The sequence below is a fragment of the Hippocampus zosterae genome, chromosome 8, assembly GCF_025434085.1.
Source record: "Hippocampus zosterae strain Florida chromosome 8, ASM2543408v3, whole genome shotgun sequence".
Classification (NCBI taxonomy): domain Eukaryota; kingdom Metazoa; phylum Chordata; class Actinopteri; order Syngnathiformes; family Syngnathidae; genus Hippocampus; species Hippocampus zosterae.
Genome location: NC_067458.1, coordinates 17,370,449 through 17,396,958, shown reverse-complemented (window position 1 = coordinate 17,396,958; position 26,510 = coordinate 17,370,449). Strand labels below are relative to the sequence as shown.

The 26,510-nt window shown below is 42.7% G+C and overlaps 1 protein-coding gene across 7 annotated transcripts in view; it reads right to left on the bottom strand.

Annotated features, from left to right (window-relative positions):
- Positions 1–383: 383 nt before the first annotated feature.
- unc13a (unc-13 homolog A (C. elegans)) overlaps positions 384–26,510 on the bottom strand; it is a 43,981-nt gene continuing 17,854 nt past the window's right edge. For 2 of the 7 annotated variants that reach the window (XM_052074703.1, XM_052074706.1), the window contains 26 exons: positions 26,073–26,300; positions 25,842–25,983; positions 25,512–25,681; positions 25,309–25,424; positions 24,303–24,466; positions 24,059–24,212; positions 23,553–23,621; positions 23,202–23,291; positions 22,976–23,110; positions 22,558–22,691; positions 22,395–22,480; positions 21,315–21,441; positions 21,145–21,241; positions 19,969–20,112; positions 19,694–19,771; positions 19,515–19,592; positions 19,203–19,291; positions 18,976–19,122; positions 18,106–18,229; positions 14,411–14,440; positions 12,955–13,011; positions 10,157–10,237; positions 8,381–8,528; positions 4,054–4,146; positions 3,632–3,791; positions 384–3,279 (listed from right to left, as the gene is read on the bottom strand). In XM_052074703.1, coding sequence (XP_051930663.1) covers positions 2,991–3,279; positions 3,632–3,791; positions 4,054–4,146; positions 8,381–8,528; positions 10,157–10,237; positions 12,955–13,011; positions 14,411–14,440; positions 18,106–18,229; positions 18,976–19,122; positions 19,203–19,291; positions 19,515–19,592; positions 19,694–19,771; positions 19,969–20,112; positions 21,145–21,241; positions 21,315–21,441; positions 22,395–22,480; positions 22,558–22,691; positions 22,976–23,110; positions 23,202–23,291; positions 23,553–23,621; positions 24,059–24,212; positions 24,303–24,466; positions 25,309–25,424; positions 25,512–25,681; positions 25,842–25,983; positions 26,073–26,300 — 3,230 coding nt within the window. In that variant the 3' untranslated portion in view covers positions 384–2,990. Of the gene's footprint in view, positions 3,280–3,631; positions 3,792–4,053; positions 4,147–7,002; positions 7,060–8,380; positions 8,529–10,156; positions 10,238–12,954; positions 13,012–14,410; positions 14,441–16,246; positions 16,934–18,105; positions 18,230–18,975; positions 19,123–19,202; positions 19,292–19,514; positions 19,593–19,693; positions 19,772–19,968; positions 20,113–21,144; positions 21,242–21,314; positions 21,442–22,394; positions 22,481–22,557; positions 22,692–22,975; positions 23,111–23,201; positions 23,292–23,552; positions 23,622–24,058; positions 24,213–24,302; positions 24,467–25,308; positions 25,425–25,511; positions 25,682–25,841; positions 25,984–26,072; positions 26,301–26,510 lie in introns of those variants that run through there. The other 5 variants (XM_052074700.1, XM_052074701.1, XM_052074702.1 and 2 more) reach the window with 5 other exon arrangements.

Sequence of the window (26,510 nt, the reverse complement as noted above, 5' to 3'; positions counted from 1 at the left end):
TTACGAGTTACGAGAAATAAGTTACGAGAACAAAAGTTAAAATATAACGGAAATGAAGGCGCATTGTTTCGAGAAAAAAAAAATCCCGACACGAAATGACTTTTGTCTTCACAGAACCAAAAATCCTTCTTATCGGTGTGGCCTTAACACTTCTTCATACAAACGCCACATTACATGAATTTTTGTTAAATCTGCGCAGTTCAATTCCCCAAGAAATTTCGTTGATTTTCTGACTTAAAAAATAAATAATCAATCTCCACCAAGGCAGCAGCAGACATTTGGCCCTTGACATTAAGTTGTTCCCCTGCCCCCCTGACACTTGTGCTGATATATGATTAACAATATCCACCATGTAAACATTGAGACATCTTTAAAAAAAAAAAAAAAAAAAAACTACAAAAAACATTTGATTCGATAGATCATCTGCATAGAGTTCCAATCTAACGCGAGGAAGCCTCCCTGCTTGGGAGTGCTCATCACACACCAAAAATAAAAGCGCCAACACACTTCACATCATGTGATGATGTCACTTTTTAAGGACAGGCAGGAATCATGGACAATGTTTGGTTTCGCATTCTTGTCGAGGCACGTTGCCGAAATTTGATAAGTGGAGCCTCCAAAGTCTTATCAACCGGACTTCAATCACAACATTAATAGAAAAATGGAATGGATGTTGTTCAGAGCAACTTGCGGCAACGTCAACTTTTAATTAGAAAAACAACATATGTGGCCTTGGCATTGCCAAAGAGGGACTGCATTCCTTTGCTTCGTTTTCAGCACTTGCACACTACAGTCAAATTTGACACAAGCAGTTAGCCAATTCATTTCTTTATTGTTCCATTGGCCATTTAAAAATAGAATGGGGAAAAAAGATGGCAAGAATGAAGACCATGTAACCTTCACATTACTTTACACTGATTAGAAAAGGGGGTGGTTCAACCTACGGCCCGGAAGGTTCGATCCGACCCACCATGCGATTCTAAAAAAAAAAAAAAAAACAACTAAAACCTCAGAGGTTACTTTTGTCACTGCATCATATGATCTCATCATTTTAGTATGGCCTACGGGGAACTAAAAGGGCCCCTGATAGGAAAAAAGGATGCCCACCCCATCGAGGTCTCCCATTTTCCTTCCATGTCAGATGTACACTGGGTGTGGTGGGGATCATGAGCCCTTCTAGCAGCGGTCCCACTTGATGGACGGACAATGACTTGTGCTTGGTGTCGTAAGAACAACCCACATCGGCGTGTTTAGGCATGGGGGTGGGTTTGGGGGGAGGGGACTTGGCACCTTCCACATGGAATGTTTACACTGGTTACAAAGACGGAGTAAACCATGACACGAGAAGCACGCTTTGATCTTGGCTTTGTGTTGGTTTCACTCACAGGCAACACACACTCTCACACACACACACACACACGCGCGTATACATACTGTATATGTGCACTTGTCATCACAAAGACGGCGGGTGAACGAGACAGAAGGCATTGAGGGTGTCAGGCAGTGTGCTCTGGTCCAACCGTCTTACATCATCCCCCCGAACAGACTGGAACTTCGCGTATCACTCACGACTCGACTCAGAACTCCATCCGTATAAATATAATCTAGAAGAAAGAAAAAAAAAGTAAACAAGAACAAACAGTTGCGCTTCAACGTGTTCATCTGCCGTGCTTTGCTTTCCTGGGATCTTCGTTTCCAGTTCGCCGACGCATATGAGCAACTATTTATCAAGAAAAAAATGAAACCCTGTGCAGCCGAATGAGACGTGTGCAATGCCATGCGTGATATAGGAATTGTCAGAAATGTTCCAGGACTGGTGTCGCAAAAAAAAAAAAAGATAAATAGTTGTCCTCGTCTGTGTTTGTCAGACGATCAACTGGCACATCTACAAAGAGATCCTGAGTGTGTGTGAGAGGAGGCAAGCATTGTGGTCGGGCAACGCGGCTGCTGACAATGCCCTGAGCATCTGACAGTTCATTGCCGAGAAGGACATGTCTCCGGTGTATTTTTTTTTTTCCTTCCTCTTTCCCACCCTGATCTGAGTCATCGAGGGGACCCGTTTTAAAGATGGCCGTGATGATGGAGCTGCGGGGATCCCGGAAGAATCCTCCAAGAGTTCATGGGGGTGTGGCAAAGAAGGCTGGGAATGAGGATTAGACTCCAGGGGAATTACTTGAAGGGGAAATTTTGAAGCTTTGATTCGAAATAGAGTGGAGCCTTGATATAAGAGTTGAGGATATCTTATCTTATTTCATTCAGTGACTGCGTGCGTAACTCAAAACCCCTAAAATTATCATTCCCCATTAAAATGGATTGAAACGTCATTAATTTGTTCCAACCCCCCCAAACATTTTTTGGTAACAACTATTATTTCTATTTTACTCCCCCAAAAAAACAAACAAACCCATACAGTAATAACAGTAAGCTGCAGTAATATTTTCAGAGAGGAAAAACAATATGTGTGTCAGTTGCTCCACCATTGGTGTTCAAATTGCTTTTAGGACGACACCACCAACACATACCGCAAATGTTATTAATTAGCCCATCTATTACGTTTCTGTTAGTGTTAAGCTTGTGTTTTTTGTTGATTTTTTTAATACACAACATGTAAGTTTAGTTTGACCGTTAACTCAAGTGGGAGTAGTGTCGCACAGCCTGAAGTCAGAATTGTTCACTATCTGTCAAACTGCATCTTCTTGTGGAGAGTTGAGCTCACTGCCACCACGCGGCGATTGTCTGTCAAATTTTTGCTTGCAAGTCAAAGTAAAACAAATCATCCGAACAACAGCTGCTACCTGAAAAACCTCCTCACTTGTACTTCAAGGGACCTCTGTCTATATTTTTCAACACCAATCCCGGAACTTCTCTGACACACATCGCAAACTTGACGCCAAAAATGGCTGATGTGATCCATGTTCCACGCACCCCCATCGGAATGAATGAATTTACATCACCAAGCATGGTTAAGGGGAGGGTGGAGGGGGCGGGGCTTAGCCGCGGCCTTCCTCTGCGGAGCGCTGGTCCGACTTGAGCTTGACAAACTCCTTGGCCACGTCGTCGTTATTGCGCTGCGACAGGATGCGCAGCACCGTCAGGCCCGTCTCGTCCATGTGGATGCGCTTGCCCAAGGGCAGCCAGCAGGCCACGCTGCCCTTGGAGGCCACGTCCTTCAGCTGCAGCACGGCCATGCCCACCGTGCGGTCCTCGCGGGCAAAGCAGTAGTCCTTGACGCACACCTGCAGCTCGTAGCATTCGGGGCCCACCTCGCTGCTCAGCGTGCTAAAGGAAGAAAGAAAAAATAAAACAAAACAAAGTGCCTAAAACACTGAGAAAGAGAAAGAAGTATTCTACACCAGTGATCTCATGAGCTCCCTCTAGTGTTACACAAAAGAATAACTACCTGATTACAGTTCAGTTGCTTTTAAGTATAATACATTTACATGCAATCTCTAAGAACTGTTTGGTTTAAAATATTTAGCTACGATTTCCGACTTGCATTTCAGGCGTGCATGACATACATTGACATTGAACTCGTTTAAGTGAAAAGTCATCGGAATTTAAAGATTCACTCCACTTGATCAAATGATCAAACACGAACGATGACGTGTTGCCACATGACAAGACCACTCACAAGGTGAAGGTTTCGTTGTATTTGGGCGCCCAGCTGTTGTTCTTGGATTTGGTGGCGTATTTGCGCTTCTTGTCGCTGAGGTGAGGGCCGATGATGAACACCTCCACGAACGGACGGAATATTCCTTGCGTCTGCCACCTCAGGTCGTTGGCGGCCACCACTGTCACGACGGGAAAAATGGACACGAGTGTCACCGACGTCAACAATTGCCCGTTTATGTACTGCCTCTTCAAAACACGGGTGCTCTACTGCATATTCTGCATGCTCCTTGCGGGTGTTTTCATTTTCGGCCAATTCGCTGTCCGTACCCACATAAGGCCATCTCCATGACGACCATGTTCCTTTGACTTTTAAGATAAATCTCAGTTTCACGAAAGCACAGAAAGCCTCGGGAGGAAAAAAAAGAAAACAATCAACTGTACCTTTCACGGTGACCTTGTGCTCGCCGGTGTTGGGGTGAGTAAAGATCTCCACATGGATGGACACCTCGCCCACAGCGTCGTCCACACCGGAGCCTGGTGGAACGGACAAACGGTAAATAAAACAACGGTTATCATCAGCACGAGCTGCCGAGCCCTCTGCTTCAAGTTTCCTTTTCCAAAACCCGAGATCAGAATCAAAACTGCAGACCATTTCCATATTGGGGGAGGGATGGACAAATATTTGTGATGAGCATGTGAGAGGAGGACTTTAAGCAGAGCATTGTGCTGCCGAGGTGCAAATTAAAGCTGCTATGAGTGGGCCTGCTGTGGTGGGAAGGTGTTCCATGATCAAATTCTTCTGAGAAATTTGCGAAAAAGGTTCCCACGTTTCAGCGGTGACTGGTAGAATGAACAATTTGTACTGGCGCCCACTCATAGCTGCAAGGTGTGTGTTAGGATGCAGGGTGGTGCCGAGAAGGTAACGTTCAAGGTAGCCCACCTTCAGGACATGCAACACGGGAAAGAAATGATCAGAAACGTGATCAGAGTAGACCATGTCTCCTTCCTGAGACATGGTGAAGCAGCATTTGGCTCATTGGCCGAGGTTACACTCCATTCCAAGAAAGTCTCATTGTTACCAAACACTAACAAAATGACTACAATTAATATTCATAAGTCCACAGTTTCTGAACAAAATAAAATACAAACATGAAAATGCTTTAAAAAAACACAAGAACCGAAACTACATCTTAGGTTCATGAAGCTCACTAAAATTAATGCGAAAATGACCATTTTCGTTTTTGTCAATTAATATCATCAACATGGAATCTGGCCAGGGATGACAGACAATTACATCTCAAGTGTTTCACTTGCAGCATCAGCAGTACAATTCCAGAAGGATACGGCGACAGATGGATATTAATTTGCAATGTTTTAATTCGATTCTTCACTCTGTCAACAGCAGCAGCCTGAGTGTGTGTGTGTGTGTGTGTGTGTATGTTTGTTTTTTCAGCCGGCCACCCACTAACCAAGGTGTCAGTGGGAGTTTGATGGCAGAGTGTTCCTGGCATGTTGGGCTCTCGTCGGCTCTCCAGGAAGGATTATTGGATTGTCGCTCTGGCTGCCAATTTCCGACGAGACCAAAGAGAGCACCAGGAGTCCATCTGGACCGCTCGACTCGAGTGTTGATAAGAGATCAGAAAGAAACTTTTCGGGCTATGTACAGCAAAAAGAGGGGTTTATGTGAACTCTTCCACTTACTTTTTACTTATGGACCTTTTAAGGACTTTTGAGGGGTAATTTAGCAATTTTTAAGGACTTTTTCTCCATTCAGCAGGGGATTTAATAAACAGAAAGCCACATATCACTGAGCTGTTATTGAAATCATTGCTACCAAAGGAAGGGCACACCTTTATTTTTAGGGGCAATCAGCTAACCCTTTATTTGACATACTGTATGTCAAATTGGCCCAAAATGACCCGAAGTGATCACGTGATCATCATCGGAACTGATCGGAGACGGCGGGGTTTGAGGGGAAAGGCTCCAAGCGCATTTTCCGACAAGACTAATAATTGGAAGGGTGGAGAAAATGACATACACAAATGAAATGAACACCACAGGTAAATTTTTAAGAATTTTATTAATTTTAGAAGCTTTCCCTGAAAATTAAGGACAATTAAGAATAATTTTAGAACGTTTTTATGGATTTTTATTAACTTTAAGGACCCGTGGGAACCCTGGATTGGGGTTAGGGCATCTGGGGTTTGGGCGGTTGGGGTGTGGGGTTAGGGCGATTGGGGTGAGGGCGATGGGGGTTTGGGCGTTCAATAGACTTCATGGAATAGAAAATTTGAAAGATAAGTGGTAAATCTGCTGGTAGCTTCATGAGCCTCCATAAGAAACGTTGGACTTTTTTCTCCAGTGAAAAAAATTCTCCATATCTTTCACTCACCCAAGTCTCTTCTCAGCACTGTAAATACTCTTGCCTCAGTCGATTGTGTGTGGCTGAGAACAATTCAACGCACTGAACCGATCCTAAGCGACAGAAAGCAGACTACCCGACTTGAGGGACTGCGAGCGAGATTTGTTCAGGCAGTGCAGAGAGAGAGAGGGGGGGGGGCCTGGCGATATGAACAGAGCACCCTTACCTAGTGTGTTTACGTGACGTCATCAGAAGCTCACACTAATAGCATTGCTGTACATTCAACAACACTGCAGTGCTGCTCAACTTCGTGCTTCGACTTCACTTGTGGAAACAGAAAATGGCAGATCTTCTGCCAAGTCGCTGCTGTTACTACTCATGGTAAATGAACTCAACTGTGGTGTAACAGTAGCACCGAAATATGAATAGCTTGACCCGTTTTCGGAAACTCACATTAAATTTACTTAGTTGTGGAATTTCAAATATGATGAGTCGGCAGACACTCCAAAAACACCAATATGTGTGCACAAGCAATCCCCGCACCCAACCCCCCCACCCCCTAAATGCTTTACCGCAATATGTCCCCTTTAAAAGGATGCTTTGACACACATCCGCTTGGTTGCCTCCTCTCACCCACGTGCACACACGCTCGCTTAGGGCTCTCACGCTGACACCATGCTGCATCAAGTCTGCTCTATACTACTGATGCCTTGCTATTATTATTGTCTGATGTCTGCGCATCATGCTTTATTATCTGCTCATACATACTTAGTATGTATTCAATGCAGCTCCATTCATACAGACATCAGCGCATACTTCGCATGCACGAATGCTTAAAAGTTGTCAACGCTCGTGTTAATGCACTCAAAAGGCCGATGTAGGAAAAGAGAGGGGAAGTATATTCAGTCAATGCAGGCAGTGGAGAGTTTGGCAATACACTGAGGTGCAAGGGAAGTAAGGAATTGGGGATGGACGCTTTCTAGTAGTCCCGGATATCTCAAAACCTTTTGAACCTGGGAGCAACGTACCCCTCTCTGGGTAAACATCCTCACTAGCGGTGAACCGCACCCCCTTGCCGCCGAACACTGGCCCACAGATGGGGCGGAAGGAGGGTGTGCACAGAGAAAGGAGAAAAAGAACATTAAAGACAAAAAACGGGACTGCTGCTTTGACAGGCCATGTATTTAGTACCTGGGCCTTCAGTGGGAGCTTACCCGATTCAATCCACCTCTTAGTAAGAACACTATCGCGTCACGAAAATAGAAACCATCAATGGGATACACAAATGTAATATAACGGCACACTGTAACAATTAATATTTATCTGATAACATTTAAATAAAATACAGGACACTCACCAGAAGCGCTAAATATTTAAAATACAATCACCAAGAAATCACAATATTGATCCATATACAAGGCGCATCGGATTATAAGGCGCAATTTCGGCTTTTGAGAAAATTGAATGCTTTTAGGTGCGCCTCAAAGTGCAGAAAATACGGTAAATGCGTTTTGGTGTTGAGCCCTGCCACAGACATGTTTTGCTCCTCGCGGTTGGCTCTAAAAACTGTTGCTCTGACCAACCAATCAGAGTACAGCTAGCTGGCAGTTTGAGGCTAATTGTAAATCTCATTGGATAATTAAAAAAACAAAAAACAAAAAAAACGTATATTGCTAAATGTTACACAGGCCAGCACGACTGATTCTGGAGGTTCTGTGGCAGCACTTGGAGCTTAAAATTTGATTATGTTAACTGTTTTGTAAAGCGCTTTGTTACAGCTGCCGCTGTTGTGAAAGCGCTATATAAATCAGCATGTATTGTATTGTATTGTACATGCACATACTCGAGGCGGTGCAGCCAAGATAAACACAAAGAAATAAAGAGAATAGACTGCTGTGAAAAAAAATGTAAACAATTTAATTAAACAAATAGAATTCAGTCTGGAAAGGTAGGTCAGTGCTTCTAATGGCAATCACACCATTTTGAAGCTCAAATAGAGTGCACAACTGTTAAAAATGTTCCCACTCCTGCACTTGAACAGTTTTTCTAGCAGAGGTGCTCAGGGACATGACGGCTGTTATGTAATCGCTTTACAGCCAAATAAATGGAGGCTGAGCGGTGAACAAGGGACAAACTGTAGGATGGATATTTGTTCTTTTCATTGCAAACAGCGAATGGACTCTGTAAAACAAATCCTTTGTGTGTGTCCCCAGGCATTGAAGGCTACCAAGAGACTCAGCATTTCAGACGATTTGTCTCCCACAGCTTGTTTTACCGAGCATATTTTTCGACTACAGAGGGCTGCGTTTGGGAAACACTAGAATGGCACCTCGGAGGAGGACCCTGCGACCACTGCGGACCAGAAAATGAACTTTGAGAGAGGAAAAAAAAGGTCAATCAACTTACCTTGTGTATTCTGTGATTGGACAAAGGTCTTAATAAGTTTGTCTGTGGCCTGTGTGTAGAGGGACAGGGCGTAGTGAAGGGACAGCAAGTCAGGGCTCTTTTCCAGGAACGTCTTCTTTAGACCAACGCCACCAGCGTGGAAATATTGCTGACAAACACAAAGGGAATAGCTGTTAACCAATGGCCCCATACTGGAGAACCATATTATACAGTGGTTTGTGAATTTTTGATGAGTGTTTGTGTTGTGCAACTGGCAACAGGTGTAAAATTGCCCAACACCAAACAATTGTCACATTGCGCTGAAACAAACAAGGTGCAGAGTTTGAAGTTTATGTCATAGGTGAAATTACATGACTCCTTCTTGTGACTGGATCCAGGATTTAATTGGATTGACCAATACTGCTTGTCTAAGTCTATTTTGTTATAAATCAGCATGTATTGTATTGTATTTCTGCTCTGCGTTCAGATTGATCTAGGGCCGTCTTCCTCAACTGGCGGACCGCGATTCACGACCGGACCGCCGACCTCCTCTGTCCGGACCCTCAGCAAATTGAATAAAATAATAAATTATAAAGCGATTTTTCCGTTATACATTTTATATTTTTGGACTATAATCTGCGCATTACTGCGATCGCTTGTTAAAATTATCTGTTTTATTATTTGCGTGCACGAACAGATGTATTGCAGAGTACGCAGCAGCGCGACTGTGTTTGTATAATGTTTGACGAACTGGAGACCCTGGCTGAGCAGGGCATGTCGGCGATAGCGATGCACTGATTGGCTCCTTTGAACTTAAGGTGTGCCCATACATAAGCGCCAGCATATACGATGCGCTGATTGGATCCTTTGAACTTAAGGTGTGCCCATACATAAGCGTCACGCATTCAAAATGGATGATTGTGTCAGGAAACAGACGCATGCGCAACGCCACAGTGTGCTCACAGCTTCAGCACAGGAGAGCCGCACACAGACAATTAGACAAGACGAATCGCGGGAGGTTTTGATTGTGTGCAGTTTTGCTCCCGTCTACCCGGGGATCTTTGCAGCTGTTTAACAGCAGAACACCTCAACATGGTAAATAAACATCCCAGTGGCATCCTCAAATAATATTTGCATGCCTCAGACATTGCATTCACATTTAGTGGAAGAACAGCACTGCACATTCCTGTGCTTCCTTGTGTCAGTATTTAAAATGGTTCTTAACTCCTCTTCTGATATATTTTTCAGTGATTTCAGAGGGGATGCGAAAAGGGGAATTGTACAAATGAAAATAATATTTTTGTTTTCATGTTTAGTATTTATTTTGGTAAAATGAGTATTTTGTTTTGCTTTTGTTAAATTGAGGGAAAAAAAGACAACTACTGTTTAACAAAGTTAAAGTAAAAATGTCTTATTTCCCTAAAAGGGCTATTTCTATTATTAAGCAGGCACAATTTGACAAAATAAAAGAGTTCCTCTGCCTCAACACAATACCTCTCATTATTTGCTGTGTACTGGCAAAGTAAATAATTGTTATTTTCATGCACCCCATTATTGGTTGGTTGTGAGGAGTGTTGATTTGTATAAGCGTGGCTTGACCATACTAAATTGGCATATAGCCCTGCTCCCCATGACCGCCGTGCATGGGACCGGACCTTGGTCTTATTTAAAAAAAAAACAACAACATTTTTTAAGTGGACCGACAGCCTTTCTAGTTGAGGACCACTGATCTTGGGCAATTGCATCATACATGTTGAGCAGTGTAATAATAAGAGACTGCAGTCAATGTATTCATACCTTGATGGTGTCCAGGGCCAGTTCTATGACTGCACACTGCTTGGGCGTTAGAGCTTTGGCCTCTTCACGAACCATGTGCTCCTGAACAAGAAGTAGTACGATTAGAGACTCTTGAATTACCACAAAAAAAAAAGACAATAAGGAACAAGCTTTTAGCCCTGCGGCATAAACAAAGATGTGGTTTATTTGATAGATTAGATTTTCCCAATCCCACACGTCATGTTCTAGTCTATTCTTAGCATTTTTAAAAATTATATTTACAGTTTGTAAATGTTTGGATGAGCTCCACGTTGAACTGACTCCTGCTTCAGTTTTTTAGAAAAATATTCACGCACATTCGAATTAGTATTCAGAGATGGTCTGCTCAAGCCCACACAACCTCATCATGCATAAGCCCACACAACCTCATCATGCATACCTGTCAATTTTTCGGAGCGCCAACCTGTATAAACTACCAAAAAAATCCTTATAAAGAGCAAAAAATCCTTAGAACATACCAAAGGAAAACAAAAAACAAAAATAAAACACGAAATTTTCAATGATATGTATTGTAGATATCCATAATACAATGTCTGGTTAATGTATAATCATCATTCTACTTAGTGGCATTACTGGGTTCAGAGTTGTATTCCTGCGTTACTTTTTTCACCAACTCCAAATGCTGCCCATCGGCTCGAAGTTACAGCATCAATTCATATTACTTTGGAAATGAAAGCATTCGAGTAGACTAGCACCATTCTGGCCAAAAGCAAACGGAACTACCTGTTAGGGGGGAAAAAGAAGGACATTTTCTGAATCCGTATGATTTGTGCGATACGGCCATATAGGTAAGAGTCACCACAAAATCCGTATGAACTATGGCTAAACCGTATGTGTTGACAGGTATGAAAGACATTCTTTTTTCTGTGGATATTGCAACAAGAGCAGTAGCAAATGTAGCTTTTGTGTGACTGATGTCCCGAGGTGTGAGTGTGAGTGCGAATGGTTGTTCGTTTCTGTGTGCCCTGCGATTGGCTGGCAACCGATTCAGGGTCTCCCCCGCCTACTGCCCGAAGACAGCTGGGATAGGCTCCAGCACCCCCCGCGACCCTAGTGAGGATCAAGCGGCTCGGAAGATGAATGAATGAATGAATGATTTCCGATAGTAAGGTTATCATTTTTTGGTTCTCTCGTATTCATACGCATTCTACCTTCCCCGAATGTGTTTAGCTCAGCAGACGGCTAGCTATTCAGCGAATGAGAGGCAATGTGTTTGTGCTTCAAGCTACTGTCATTCATGTAAGTCTGCTAGCTTAATGCTAGCTATCAGTGGCGATTGCTCTTGGACTGCAAGGAAAGCTCAGCTTCCTCTAAAAAGAATAAGTGGTCAAATATAAGAATGTAAATTTCATTGTGTGTACAACGTGCTCAACTTTTGTTCCGAATCAGCTTCTTCTCACTGATTACGACGCGACTCCCTTCTCACCCATTCACGAGGCTACGGTGTGCTTTAAACGGTGGACGCTGAGCTTCCACTGAGCGTCTACTGCCCGGACGCCAAGAGTCTTGAGAGTGTAGGGTAGGTTGTCCCAATGCGTTGAACTGAGACGAGTCATTGGATACAAGGCGGTTTTTGTCCCGCCCACGGACACTCGGCGTCTCTGGGACTGGATGGCAGTGAGCGGGTACCGGACGCTTAGTTTTTCTGTATCAGATTGGATGATCTGTCTGAGCCTCTGTTCCAGTTTGATTGACATCGAAATGAGCCAATCACCGATCTTTTAGTGGAGGCATCCGTAGGAGCACTTTCAATTTTCATTCTGCTCTAAATTGAACTGGAGACGACTTCTAATCCTGTAGTCCTCTTCTCTATGTTGAAAACGATAAGCGACGAACTAATCTTTTATTACTGGTGAGTTTTATTGTAGTTGCTGTAGTTGTAGGACACTAGTTAAGTTTCTGGAAAAGACGAGAGTAGAATTCGCGTTTATGTAAACAGGCACATTTTATGATGTCGGCCAAAATTGAGCTTCCCCTCATTGACAGACCAGCATCCGCCTCTGCTAGCTATAATATAGAAAGGCTAACAGAATTTCATCTCTATTGCAGCCATTTTACACCATCAAACGACTGGCAGTGATACATTTAAATCCATATCCAACAATATCTTCCGAGCCGCTTGATCCTCACTAGGGTCGCGGGGGTGCTGGAGCCTATCCCAGCTGTCTCCGGGCAGTAGGCGGGGGACACCCTGAAACGGTTGCCAGCCAATCGCAGGGCACACAGAGACGAACAACCATTCACACTCACACTCACACCTAGGGACAATTTAGAGTGTTCAATCAGCCTGCCACGCATGTTTTTGGAATGTGGGAGGAAACCGGAGCACCCGGAGAAAACCCACGCAGGCCCGGGGAGAACATGCAAACTCCACACAGGGAGGCCGGAGCTGGAATCGAACCCGGTACCTCTGCACTGTGAAGCCGACGTGCTAACCACTGGGCTACCGGGCCGCCTATATCCAACAATACATAGGCAAATATTCTCTCTGTTGTGTGGAAACAATTCAAACTGCTGGAGATTAGCTTGCGTATATCTTTCTGAGTAGCTACTTGTTTGTTTGTGTATTGTTTTTTGACAGTAGTCAAACACCTCTGTCACCTCCCTTAGGCTAAGAGAGGGAAACCATGAAGAGGCAGTGTGGCTTATAAAACGGAGCTAATTTAGTTGGTGCGGTTTATACAGCAATGCACTCAACAGACTGAATTTTACAATATGTCAACGAGGGGGCAACTTTGAAAAGAAACGTTTGGCAGCACCTTCAGCTTGGACAGTTGACCCAGCTCCTTGGCAGCGTTAAAGATGAGCTGAGTGCCCTGCGGGGAGAAACGGAGACAAGGAGAAAAGAGAAGAAAGACAATGACTGTAATGATGTGCGTCTAAAAGTGGGGGATCATGATAAAAGTACAGTACAAGGCAGCATTACACAGAAGACAGCGACATACATAAACAGTCACCTCTTTACAAAATGTCTGACTGTTTTTTTCCTCCAAGTTCCAAAGCACTTGGCTGACCACACATAACATCCACGCACAGTGAATACGGACACACATGTATAACTGGAGATAATTAGTTATTTAACACTAGTGTGATGCATTTAATCAAAATCCATCTTCATTCTGCTGAGTGAATAAATTACTATTTGTGCCTCAATATACACGTTGGACAACACCAGAGTTATGATTTTGCCTTTATACACTAACACAACGGATCTGTAAGACTCGAGCGGTAGACAATCGTACCTCCAACTACCTGGACACGTGCGTGAAAATCAATCATGACCATGTGCTGACATGCAGCAGTAGTCTGAAAATTTTGGGTTAACTGGAATGTTTTTGAGGAATTTCAGAATAAAGTTCTCCCAGGGAATTAACCAAGTCCGTACTGGTCAGAATACAACTGGGTTCACAAGACAGATGTAAGACACAAAATTATAATTTCATTTGCCATTGTCACTACTGCTCATTCTTCGTTTTTTTTTAACCCACTCACACCCCTCCACTCTGCCAGTCTATCACGCCAACCTGCTCAAGGCCCTCCTAATCCCCATCATCTGACAGATTGTTCAGTACGCCCCCATGCAGGATTCTCAAGCATTTTTCTGTCTAGTGATCTTCCGTTGATGAACCTGTCTGCCCAAAACTTTTCTGCTTTGTCATTCTCTCGCTAAACCCATCAGTGTGCCTGCCAACCAGCTGTTATTAAACATCCATTCCAACCACAGCATTCACGTGGTCAGGTGTACTGTTATTAAGATTCCACACACACTCTTGTCAAAAAATTGCCTCACTCCCGTCATTAAAAATTACGCAAGTAGCCTCCAGAAATGAACGTATTCTACATAAAACAGTAAATGCCATACTTTGTTAAACCACTGAAAAATTACACTTCAATCACGTCCAGATGTTTACATCAAAACCACTGTGGTAGTTTATTAAGGCAAAATAATAATAAAAAAAAAAGTCCAAATACTTCTGAACCTCGTATGTCAATATAGTGCGGCTGAAGGGCTCTGCAGGCAGTTACCATTTACTCAACTCATTTCTGGGTTTATAAACAGCAATGTTGCTTGAAAACAAAAGTACGGGTTCGAAAAACCAAATCCAAACTTCCACCACTGTTTCAATGGGGAGCTGAGGGAGAGAGACAAAGACACAGAAAAAGACATGGAGGAGAAAGAGACGAGACATTGATCTGAAGTGGTTTAGTCCTTACGTCGCTGTGAGAAGCGCTCTTCAGCCTCCCCTGGAAAGAGAGCATGTGGTTAATACACGGAGCACTCGCCAGTTGCTGCACTCTCATTGGCTAGATGAGGCAACATTTTGGGACGTGGCCCCCTCATGTCATTTAGCACGCTCTCCAAAGCAACCGCTGTCTGTCCATATGAATCCCCTATGACACTCATACAAATGTGCTTTATTGGCTTTATTTGTTTTAACTCAAGTTTCACACGTAAAAGCATCATAGCTCATGTGCATCATTTAAAAAAAAGCAAAAAGCTTTTGTGTGGAAGAGGAAAAAAATACACTCTACATGTGTTTCTGGTGAATCTATCAAGAACACGGCTATATTTGCATAATAAACAGTAATTGGTACTTTTTTCGAGAAGGCTCCCCCAAAATATCACAAGAAAATGATTTCTTTTTTAACATACCATACTATAACTTTCTTTGGGGGGGTGTAATATTTTTATACTTTTGTCGAAAAACAAACCAAAAAAATCTGACTATTCAAGTAAGATGATAACCTTTTCCTCACTTTTCTAAATACTCTGTCATTGCCTATCTAAGCACGAGACAGGGAAATGCGCCTCAAACAACAAATGAAGGGATGAAGCAAATTTGTTGACTACATTTTAATTCTAGATTAGATTTTGCAAATGCTTGATTTTTGTTAAAATGATTTCTTGTGGGCATAGCTGACCAGTAAACAATTTTTAAAAACCTGTGGAGCATATCCACATTATATACCGTACAGAAAATGTAGACATGATTAAAAAAAAAAACAACATAAGATAAAGTTTGAGGTGATGATGCAGATATTCCTTGTTATTTATTTTTAAAACGTCTTTTAATGTGAAGGCTAGTTTACCTTAAAGGGGGAGAAGCAAAACAGAATTGTTCTTCATATTAATGTAAACAATGGTTCAAGTCATGAACAAAACTTAAATTGAGGCAAATGAACTCTCCTTGGTTATTTCTCCTCTAATCCAAAAATCCTTTTCACTTCAGAATAGTCAACAGTTTAGGTTCTACTGAGATTTTAACTTGCTGGATTCAGAGTCGAGAGTGTGAACCGTTGCACCACAGAACCACAAATCTGATACCACAGGGGAAAGTCATTACTAGGGAAGGTCACCCCAGACATTGTTCACTTTTTTTTTCTTATGTTGAACATGGTTGTTGATCCATTGCCTTGATGGATTTGTGGTTTTGAACCACATCATTATTTAACACTTAACTGCTAATCTTGCCAAAATGCACCTATGTTTATAACGTTATTTGAATGCCCAGCCTTAAGACCACCTTTACATCATCACTAAGCGCGTCATACGATCATTTTTTTGGACCCACACCAAATGAACCTTTTAGAACCAAAATCAGCCTTGCTTGACAACCTCTTGGATCGTATGTGACTGTAAACCCACTGTGGTTATGAGGGCAATACTGACATGAAGAGCACCGTTATTACAGTCATCCTGGTGAACAACAGAACATGAGCAAACCGGGGACAGACCAACATGAAAGGTCTGCAGAGAGACAAACAGCACAGTATAGCGTTGTACAGTTCACTGGGCGACAACTGCAGTGTTGAAAGAGATCAGATGCAAGCAACAAACCCACAGAGGGGGAGTTTGAGAGGGGCAACACTTCAAACAGGTGTGAAAAGGTGTGGGGGGTGGGCATCCGAGGGATTTGACTGAGGGCATGGGGTCCCGGTGCATGAGAAGAAAGTAGGTAACACCAGGCACACGAGTGGGGTGCCACTTCCTGTGTGAGCAGCGGACTCAGGAAGAGGAGACCAAAGAAGGAAAGCACTGATTGGTTGAGATTTTCTCTTTTCTTTTCTCTTTTTTTTTAAAGAAGGGAAAAGGGGTCTTTTACAACCAGAAATGCACCATGCGTCTGACTTCTCAAAGGACAAAGTTGGACAGAAAAGGAGACAAAGAGAAAAACAGTGTTAATTTTTCTTTTCATCTAAATTTGGTAAAATGATGACTTGATTGCAGTTCAGCAGCTTTACAAACAAAATCGCTAAATCTGAAGTAAGAAAAAAATCGGTTTTACGGGAATAGCAATTTAAAAAGTGTAAAATAAGGATGGAATGCTTTAGCGAAGCTACTTCTCGATGACTTTCACACTATCCGAACATGTGCCTCTATCAGCGACGACAACAAAACAAACAAAAAAACGATTTGGTCATGACTATGATTTTCCGTGTCATCGTTGCTTTTTGTTCTTTTTTTTTTTAAATTAACACTGGAAGGAAAGAGCAGACGCCAGAGAGGCTGGTGAGACGGTGAGATGCAGGGTGGGTCCAAAAAAAGACATACTAACAAACAGGGGGAGGGAGATCGCAGCCACACATAGAAGAAACCAACCAGAAGAAACCAATCACCGCAGACGAACAGACAGACACACACACAGGAGCGCTGTACTTACAATCATCTGTGTAGGGAGAGCGGTGGGAGCAGGATGTAATAGTAATCACAACAACCAGAAAGAAGGGTCAGTCAAGCTGCAAAGAGCCCCACATCAATCACAAAAAAAAATACCATTGCAAGTCCAGGAGGGAACCAATTGACTCCTATCTTAATGACTGGATTCAGAACCAAGCATAGAAGCATGGAGGACTTGAATATTACTTTGTAACCACTTTTAAAAAAATTTTACTGTGATATGAGGCTCTTCAAATGATAACCAAACACAAATAGAGCACACATATATGAAATAAAACAAAACAACGGGCTGCTTTCCAAAATGTATACCTTCTTTTTTTTTTTTTTTCTTGGAAGAGGACCACTTCCTTTTGGATAACACTGGCTGACATAGTGGAGAGCAGACCTGAGCTGGTATGCAAATGATTGATATGATGCAGTCCTTTTGTGTGAAATGTGGAATATCCTGTGTGCGCGCTTGTGTGGGTTGATTGTTGTCCATATTATTTGTTTATCTGAGACAAAAGAGCCGTCTTGAATCACAGCACTCTCCACACGTTCCGCCCCCATCTTCGCTTCCTGTCATGGAGACTTAACAACAGAAATTGTGTACGGATGTGTTTATTTCCTGTGAAAACGGAGGCTTTTTCTCGCCTTTATTCATGTCGCTGTTCTAAAGGACGACACCGACGCAGAATGCAGCGGGTAAAGAATGTTTCTCGGGGGATTTGTTCCACACTTACCCACTATATGTGAATTTGGTTTTACAGCAAAATAGTGAAATGCTCCCACATGCTTGGAATTACATTTATACTTCTTAGAATGACATGTCCAAAAATTTCCATATGTATCGGTATTGGTGTGTTCTGACTCAATGAACCACGACAAAGCGCAGGAACACTGTAGTGTCATCGCTGAAAGAGAGGTAGGTATTCCGCAATACCGAGACATGGCTGTGAAGTTTTACAACCTTTACAACAGTTAATTCCCTGTTTTTGTTGTTGTTTCTTAACATCTCACCAGATGTGTTAATGATGTTATCATGTAATTGGTGTGTCAATGTGTGACACAGGTAGATAAATGTCTGAGCTACTGTTTAAAAAAGGTTTGTTACTCCAGTGTGTGTATGTGGTTTAAACTTCCATGCTTACAAGGCAAAACAATCCATTGGGATTTGCAAGATTTATAAGTTTATACAGCGGTTTTGATATGGTGGCTTTTTGTGCGTGTCCGCAATTTGATGCGCACTCACCGTTTGATCGGTGAGCGGCGGCAGGACAATCGTTTTCTCCATGGTGTTCATCACCAGCTTCCACAGCTCCTTCAGCACGCGCTTCAACACTGTCTTCTCACAGATCTTGGCAAACAGAGTCAGGCTGACGAGACGGGGTAAGAGAGACAGAAAACAAGGATGAAAATTTGACAGAAAATAGAGACTCTTGTAGAATACGATTGTGAAAAACAAGTTGTATTATCTATCTATCTGTCAGCTTCAGGTGATACGTGATTGGCCGTTACCTGAGCCTTGACCAACCGTGGTGTCGTTTTCAGTTGACAGAAAATGGTAAAATGGCCGCCGCTTGAGATGGCTAGAAACTGGTGGATTGTGCCGCTAAACGTATATTCCACAAACGCAATATTAAATAGAATGATGTGTTTGGACTAGTGAAGGCGCATAGTAGTTATTGCGAAAAAAAAATTTGGGATTGACTTTCCCTTTAAACAGAAGCGATCATGGAATCCGAATTGTAAAAATCGTATTAATTCCCATCCGTTATAAATTTATGACAGACATTTTCAAGTCGCACCATGATCTGAATGTAGGATAAGTGTGGATTCAGAGCAGAGAGTGCTGACCATTACACCGTGGAACCCAAATGGCTGCTACAGGAGGAGCAAAGGTTTTTCAGAACGGCACAACTTTCATACGTTTTAGAGTTTTTGTAACTGACTCATAATTAGTGACAGAGTATGTACACCATTTATCAACATCATAAAGGCTGAATTTTGAAAGCTTTTAGTATTAGATCTCACTGAATGCAGTGTATACTGTAAACTCCGTGGCCGTTGAGTGAGTGCAGATGTTGTTTTTGATGCAGCTAAATGTAGCTGATTGACTCACTTGCTGTCCAAGAACTCCATGATGGGTTGCAGGACGTTGTCAGCATCCTGGGCCACACTGCTGGCATTCCCGACATTCGAAGTTCCTTTTACCTGCGCCAAGATGTCGCCCATCTGCTTCACATTCTCTTCAATATGAGGCTGAAAACTGTTTTAAAAAAGTATTTGCAATGAAATTAAACAAAAGGGCAATGAGGAGTGCACTCAAGAATATATGTGCCCCAGTACCTGACAGAAAAGACTCTACTGAGGTCATCCATGACATTGTTGAGTTTAACTTGCAAGTCCTTCAAAATGTCGCTGGCCTCAACACAGAGCTGAACACATAGAAACACAAAGCCTTTTTAGGTCACTCGCAACAAAGTCAATACTGTATACAGTTAAATACAGGTGTATTCAGCACAATATAGGATTTTGACTTCTTGCATAATTGTAATTTTATCGCCTACAATTGAATAAACTCGTTTTATGTTGACCAGTCGGGTCAGTTGCCCTAATTAGGAAGGAGGCATTGAGGGGAAAAAAAACAGGGGGACTCACATCTTTTCCACCCATGGCCTCAAACATCTTCTCCAGCTGCACTCTCAACTGTTGGATGTTGTTGATAAGGATGCAGGGCTAGACCAGATAAAATTATTTACTTTGTAAATGACATGCCGGTAATTTTGTCTCGTTTAGCATGAACAAAACAAGGCCCAGATGTGTATTTCTCCTCTTACCACTTTGTCCATGGTGATGTAGTTGGCAAACACCTTGGAGATGATGTCAGCATATGACAGAAGTACGTTGCTGATAGTCTGGATGGAGAATGGCACAGGAAAAAACAAACCAAAAAAAACATCCACAGATTTTATTTACGTTTAGCGCTGGTACATACGACAGTGGTGACCCTGGTGCACCTCAAAGCTCAACCCTGGGGCCCCTTAAGGCTCAGACCTGGGGCCCTTGATGACAGAAATGTATTTTGGGGATGACTTAAGTATGGATGACTGACCTTAGCAAATCGTTTCATATAGTGTCCAACGATTTGCGGATCTGGACACTCTAATTTCCTGATGATCTCAAAGCTCTGGTTGAGCTGGGAAAACACATCCACGACAGAACAAGAGAACAGGGCATGCTCTGATGTGACCTGGAACTGTAATACAGAAAAGACAGATACGAAAAGTATGAATGACAAGAGGAAGGGGAAGATTTGAGGAATCAAATAAATATCTTTCACAAGTATACTCACGACAAAGTTATAAAAACTCATAAAGACACCTGTTTGGTATGAAGCTGATATTTTGGGGTCATTTTGGCCATTTTCACAGGGGCCCCGCCACAAACAAAAAATTGTGTTCAATTCTGAACAGATTTGGGTCATACACACTTTTTGAGCTTTTGTGCTCACATATGGGCTGACCTCAGCAGCTAAGATTGATTTTCCGCGATAATACATAAAACCTTAAGAAATATGCCCGCATATAGGCAGATAGGTATAGAAATGGGAGTACCAAATTTGTAATTCATGTCATGGCTTGGCTTGAAAAGGTTCGTAAAACCCAGTTCTCTACTCGGAAATGCCACCGTCTGTATACCCGATATCACAACTGGCTGTTGTTTCATGTCTATTTTTACACATTGAACAGAGTGCTCAGGTGTCCTTCCATGGAGTCTTGGTAATGAGGTAAGGATAGTTTTCCTGCAGTGAAACCTCTGAAATGAGGCAGTTAATTCAGGGTTCTCTTCGTAAGAACCCCCTTTATAACAACTCACACAGCTATTTGAAGTGTGCAGGCACATTGCGCAGTGATGTTTCTGTGTTATTAATGCCAAAGAGTCTTTGAAATGGAGATGGGGAAAGAGTGGGAGGAGGTGTTGCAAGGGAGGAGGAAAGTGATAGCCCACCGGGCACTGCGACATCAATTTGATGTTAAAGATTGGTCAAGATTTTGACGACCATGATGAATAGCCCGCAGAAGCTTTGACCTCCTTTATGGTTGTAAAAAGGTCCAACCAACAGATCAATCACACGTGCAATTACTGCATCATACATTGTGCATCAATATATTCGACATCAAAACATTGCTGAAGAAGAGATTACATTCAAACCGCCTGAACAACAACAACAGCTCAGCAATTTGGGGGTACTTTGAAAGAAAAAAAAAAACAGAAGAGAAGCTTTTACCCCATCTTTCTTGTCTCTCTCCAAAGCGCCATGGAGGAAGTCCCGAGAAACTTCCTCGTTTTCATCCAGCCACTGGATCACGAAAGGCTCAAACCACCTGTGGGGAACGGTTGAATACTTGTGGCAAAATTGTAGACTTTCATTGCGGCACACTGAAGGCTCCAACTCACGCAGGATACTCAGGCACTCTGCTCTTGAAGAAAGGCAGATCTTTGCAGTACTCGTTGTAAAGCCACTTGACCTTGAAGTGCAGGTTCATGTAATCGGCACTCTTGCACAAGCGGTTTTTCTCATGTTCTGAGAAAAGAAGAACAAGCTATGAATCAAGATTTCGGTTTCTCCCAGATGTCTGCTTGCAAGTAAGCCTTGTATACTGTGCACAATGGTAACCTAAGTGGACAATATTTACAATGTTTAATTTTGTGAGTAATATTATAAATACTGCTGAATATTGCTGCCACACTTTTAGGGGGATAAATCCCCATAAGAGCAACACATTTTCTACCGAATTCCAACCCACTTTTTGACATATAGACTATACAGTCTTAGGAACATTAGAATTATGAGGTCCCCCACAAGTTGTCGGTGGGGAGAAAAAAATCTATATACAGTACTGGACTCACTGAAGTAAAACAATAAGACAGAAATCACAGAAGCATGTAATTGAAGTTTTAAACACGATTATGTTTTTCTTCTGCCGGAGGTCAACTCTAAACTCATTCATTCATTCATTCATCTTCTGTACCGCTTGATCCTCACTAGGGTCGCGGGGGGTGCTGGAGCCCATTCCAGCCGTCTCCGGGCAGTAGGCGGGGGACACCCTGAATCGGTTGCCAGCCAATCGCAGGGCACACATAGACGAACAACCATCCACGCTCACACTCACACCTAGGGACAATTTAGAGTGTTCAATCAGCCTGCCATGCATATTTTTGGAATGTGGGAGGAAACCGGAGCACCCGGAGAAAACCCACGCAGGCCCGGGGAGAACATGCAAACTCCACACAGGGAGGCCGGAGCTGGAATCGAACCCGGTACCTCTGCACTGTGAAGCCGACGTGCTAACCACTGGACTACCGGGCCGCCCCAACTCTAAACTATCGAAGGTAATCATCTTGAAATTGCAAATGATACACAAATCAAGGTGAAAAAAAAATGCGGATCATATTCACTGTCATTGGTGCTGTAACAATGCAGGATGGAGCGGCAGCATTGCTCTAAGGAGCAGAGGCTCTACCGTGTTGACTCACCCTCCATTGCATATTTCATGTCCTGAGCAAACAAGTTCCACATCACTTCAGCACTGATTTTACCCACATTGAGCTCCTGGGGGAATCTGGATGGGAAACAACAGAAGAGAGTGAAAGGAAAGAAAAACAACAGATGGCGATAGAGAATTTGGTAAAGACAGACTGGTTCAGGCAGGGCGTATAGGAGTTCTTGTCTTCCTCAATGATGGAGACAATAAGGGTAATGAGTTTGGACCAGAAGTCTAGATTCTTGATGCTGGGTCCCTGTTCCTCTGGAGGCACTGCACCCTGCTTAGCCTGGATATAAAGAAAGAAAGAAAAAACGTTTTTTAAGATTTTTTTTTGGTGCTTAAAAAAAAAGAAATCCCCCACAAATAGGGAGCTAACGGCATCATAGGGGGGTCTACTGTAAAAGCAAATTATGCACGTTCTAAATCTCAAGCCTGACATGACATACTTATCTTGTCAAGATGATACTATAAACACCTTCTGTCCCTAACAGAAAATGTAATTGTCTTTGCTTGAAGGCACCAAAGTACATTAAGTCAAGCGCATTTTTAGTCCCTCACTGAGCTGCTCACCGGGTCTGTCTGGTACTCGCGGCTATAGAGTTCATGGCAGTTGTTAAAGATGTACTCGTAAGTGGAGTTGAGACAGGCTTTGACGCAGTCTTTCACCACTTGACTCGCTCTGGGCGGAGACTGCAGCTCTTGGACCTGAGTAAACACACACACGCACACTCATGTTTTAGTCCATGAACAGAAAAGGACAAAGTCTACAAAAGGAAGAGTGAGAAAGAGGCGGTACCTTCATCCTGAAGAAGGTGATACTGGTGAGGAGGTCCACTGTGGACTTGAGGTCCTGCAGCCTCTCGGGACTGCTGGCAGGGAAGTTGTTCTGCAGTCACATAAGAGGTGTATATATTTGCAATTACTGTATATTGACCAGTGTAATTGGCGGCTGGGAAAATGAATTATCGCCACCCACAAATTAAAATAGCCTAAATTATACAGTTTACATGAGAAAATGCAATACAGTGGTGCCTTGAGATACGAGTGAGCCGGAATACGTGTCATCCTTTTGTCGATTTCATCTCTCCCTCTCGTTGGTAACCCCTGATCTAAGCAAACGGTGGTCTAGAAAGCTTCTGTATCTTACTCGATACATGGACAGGTCGATCCTCAGGGAGTTGTGAAGCTGATCAAGGAGTTTGACAAATCGTTCTTTCTGTGGATATAATAGCGCAAAACAAACGATTATTAGGGAATTTGAAGTAAAAACTTGTGAAGACATATGTGCCAATGAAATATAATCTTAAATGATGCGATAAGAAATACATATTCATTGTCTAATTAAAAATTACAGAAAATACACATTCATTACGTACACTTACACCGTCTACTGGAATTAATACAAAAGTTGTTTCCAAAAATATCATTAACTCATTCACTCCCAAAGACGTTTTTAAACGTCTTTTCAGACTTGGTCCAGAATGGGCTGGTACTGAATGAGTTAACAACACGAGAGGTGTTTTATGTAGGTAAATAAGCTAACCAAATCATAAGTGGCAAAATTTGCTGATTTTGCCACTTGATAGTGTGCTTAAGATGGTGTCCTGTGTGTCAAAAATGTAGCATTGGTTGCATTTGAGTTCCAACACTCACCCCGAAGTTGGACGCAGCAAAGCGGTCTGAGGCAGAGACGTTGTTCGTAGCCTGGGTGGTGTGAGCGTAGTAGGCATTTATGTTGGCCAGCAGTGTGCTCATCACCGCGGGCACACCCGGGCACATATACTTAGATGACAGGCAGGCAAAATGACTGCAAAAAAAGGCAAACATATCTGCCTTTTGGAACCGCTTTCATATAAATTTATTAGAATTTTATGTACGGTTATAGACGCGAACGCACGTCATGGCTTGGTAGATGGACTCCACTCCGTAACGCATTGCAAACTCATCCACTATTTCCTGAGGCGTCTCCTCGTAGTACACTTTCCACGCATCATCTCCTTTGGCATCGGGGATCTTCACCACACCCGTGTTCTGGATGTCAGTCACAAAGTGGAAGAGGTTCTGCAGGAAAGAAAATAAAATAGATTGAGAGAGGAGTCGAGGAAAAGGTCACATGCACGTGTATTAGTTTGAAATGTTTCATTTATATTATGTAATGTGCCCTTTTTTGCACAGAGTGATCCATCCATCCATCCATTTCCGATCCTTTTTCAGTAATGTACTGAACTTGTATGAAAGTGGACTGAACTTGAATACACATAAAAAAAAACTCATACTTAGCCGTACGAACGGAACGTTAGGTGTCAAATCAGCTCAAGCAGAAATGGTCTTGTGTGAGTAAACCCAAAGTCAATCTTTCCCAAACTTGAGTGGGTCATCAAGTGGAGTTAAACATTACATTTTACAAAGACAATATTTAATCTTTTGGAGAAAACACGTATATTTGTATTTTCATGACACTTTTTTTCACAATTCCTGCTCTAAAAGTTAATCAGTGGTTGTAATGATTGCTTTGTAAGATGCATTGTATAACAGTGCCTTTAGTTTGCCAGGCAACATAAATAAGCAAACACCACGGGGAGGCAAAACACAATGCAATGTCTTGACTGTAAGGCCACAAAGAAATATGCTGCATTAAAAAAAAAAGGTGGAGCGTGAGAGCCATTACAGTTTTTTTCCCAGCTGCCTTAGCATTTTACGCAGAACCCAGCAAAGCGGGATATTGACACAAACTGTGCGCCCTTACACAGTGATCAGTCAGGGGCTAAATTTCCATTTTACATAACATAAAAAAAGAACTGTGAGTCTGACCTAACATGCAATGAGTAATAATGTTTGAAATATGGAGGTCTTATCCCGCATTGAATCAAATTTTGGTCCTATAGAAATAGACAAAAACTTACTTCATGCAAACAAGTGTATTGAACGTGATAGGGGGCGACCGTCTCTTCGCCCTTAATCTCCACATTGATGTGCATGCGGATTGCCCCTGAAACGGCTGATTTGTCTGTACGCTTGTCTAAGGAGAGCACAGAGACAAACAGAAACGCATTAAAAATAAGTCAGCTGAGACTACCGAAGGACATCACAAAGCTGTAAAACTAACCCAGGTTGTACCATACGTCCATCTCTCCACTCAGAGTGCGGACCTCGATGATGGTTTGCCCGAGGAAGTCGTCAGACTCCCGCTTGAACTTCTGCTTCACGCGGGACTTGATGTCATCGTCCTCATCCCAAACTCGCACCTTGATGCGATCCGAGGAGTTGTGGCATTCACTACAGAGACACCACAGGAGTAAAACTGAACATACAGTAAAGTATCCGGAAAACAGGCCCAACTTTTTCCACATTTTGTTGTTATACAGCCTTTTTCCAAACTGGATTAAAGTAATTTTCTTCTTCAAAACTATACACACAAAGTATAACAAACACTCACAAATTGAAGGTCTCCTCCCAGACAGGATTGAGGTTGCCGTAGATGGTTTTGGTCCTCTTTTTGGTCTTTCCCACCTGGACGGTGACGTAGGGATCACTGGAGCCGGTTTTATCCTTGGCTTGTAAACCTTGCGCACATAACACTGGGAAAAGGGAATTTAAAAAAACACACACACACAGGCCAAGTCAGTGTATTTTGTGAGAGCAATGACCAATCTCGAGTCCAACTCACCTGTGATGCTGATCTTGGCCGACCATTTGGAGGTGCCGTCGAGCACGCTCTGTTTGATCTGCTTCATCTGGGTGCCGTGCGTGGCCTTGGGGACGGAGAAGACTTCTTGAATGAGTTCGAAGATCTCCGGTTTGTTCCTCTCACGGATCTTCATGCGATCTTTGAGGACCATGATGATGTTCTGAGTGCGGTCTTCTGCGCCATGTTTAGAGCTCTTCTCCGCCGCTCCTGAATGATGGTAAAAAGAATGAAATATTTAGCGAAAGGTGGATGTCAACCTACTGAATCTAATGAAATTCATTACAAGAAAGCTAAGTGGGTCAAAAATTCTGACTTATGAAATAACAGAAACACCTCATTCACTGTGTCACTCAATATATATATATATATATATATATATAATATATATATCCATGATCGAATTTTTGATACAGCTCC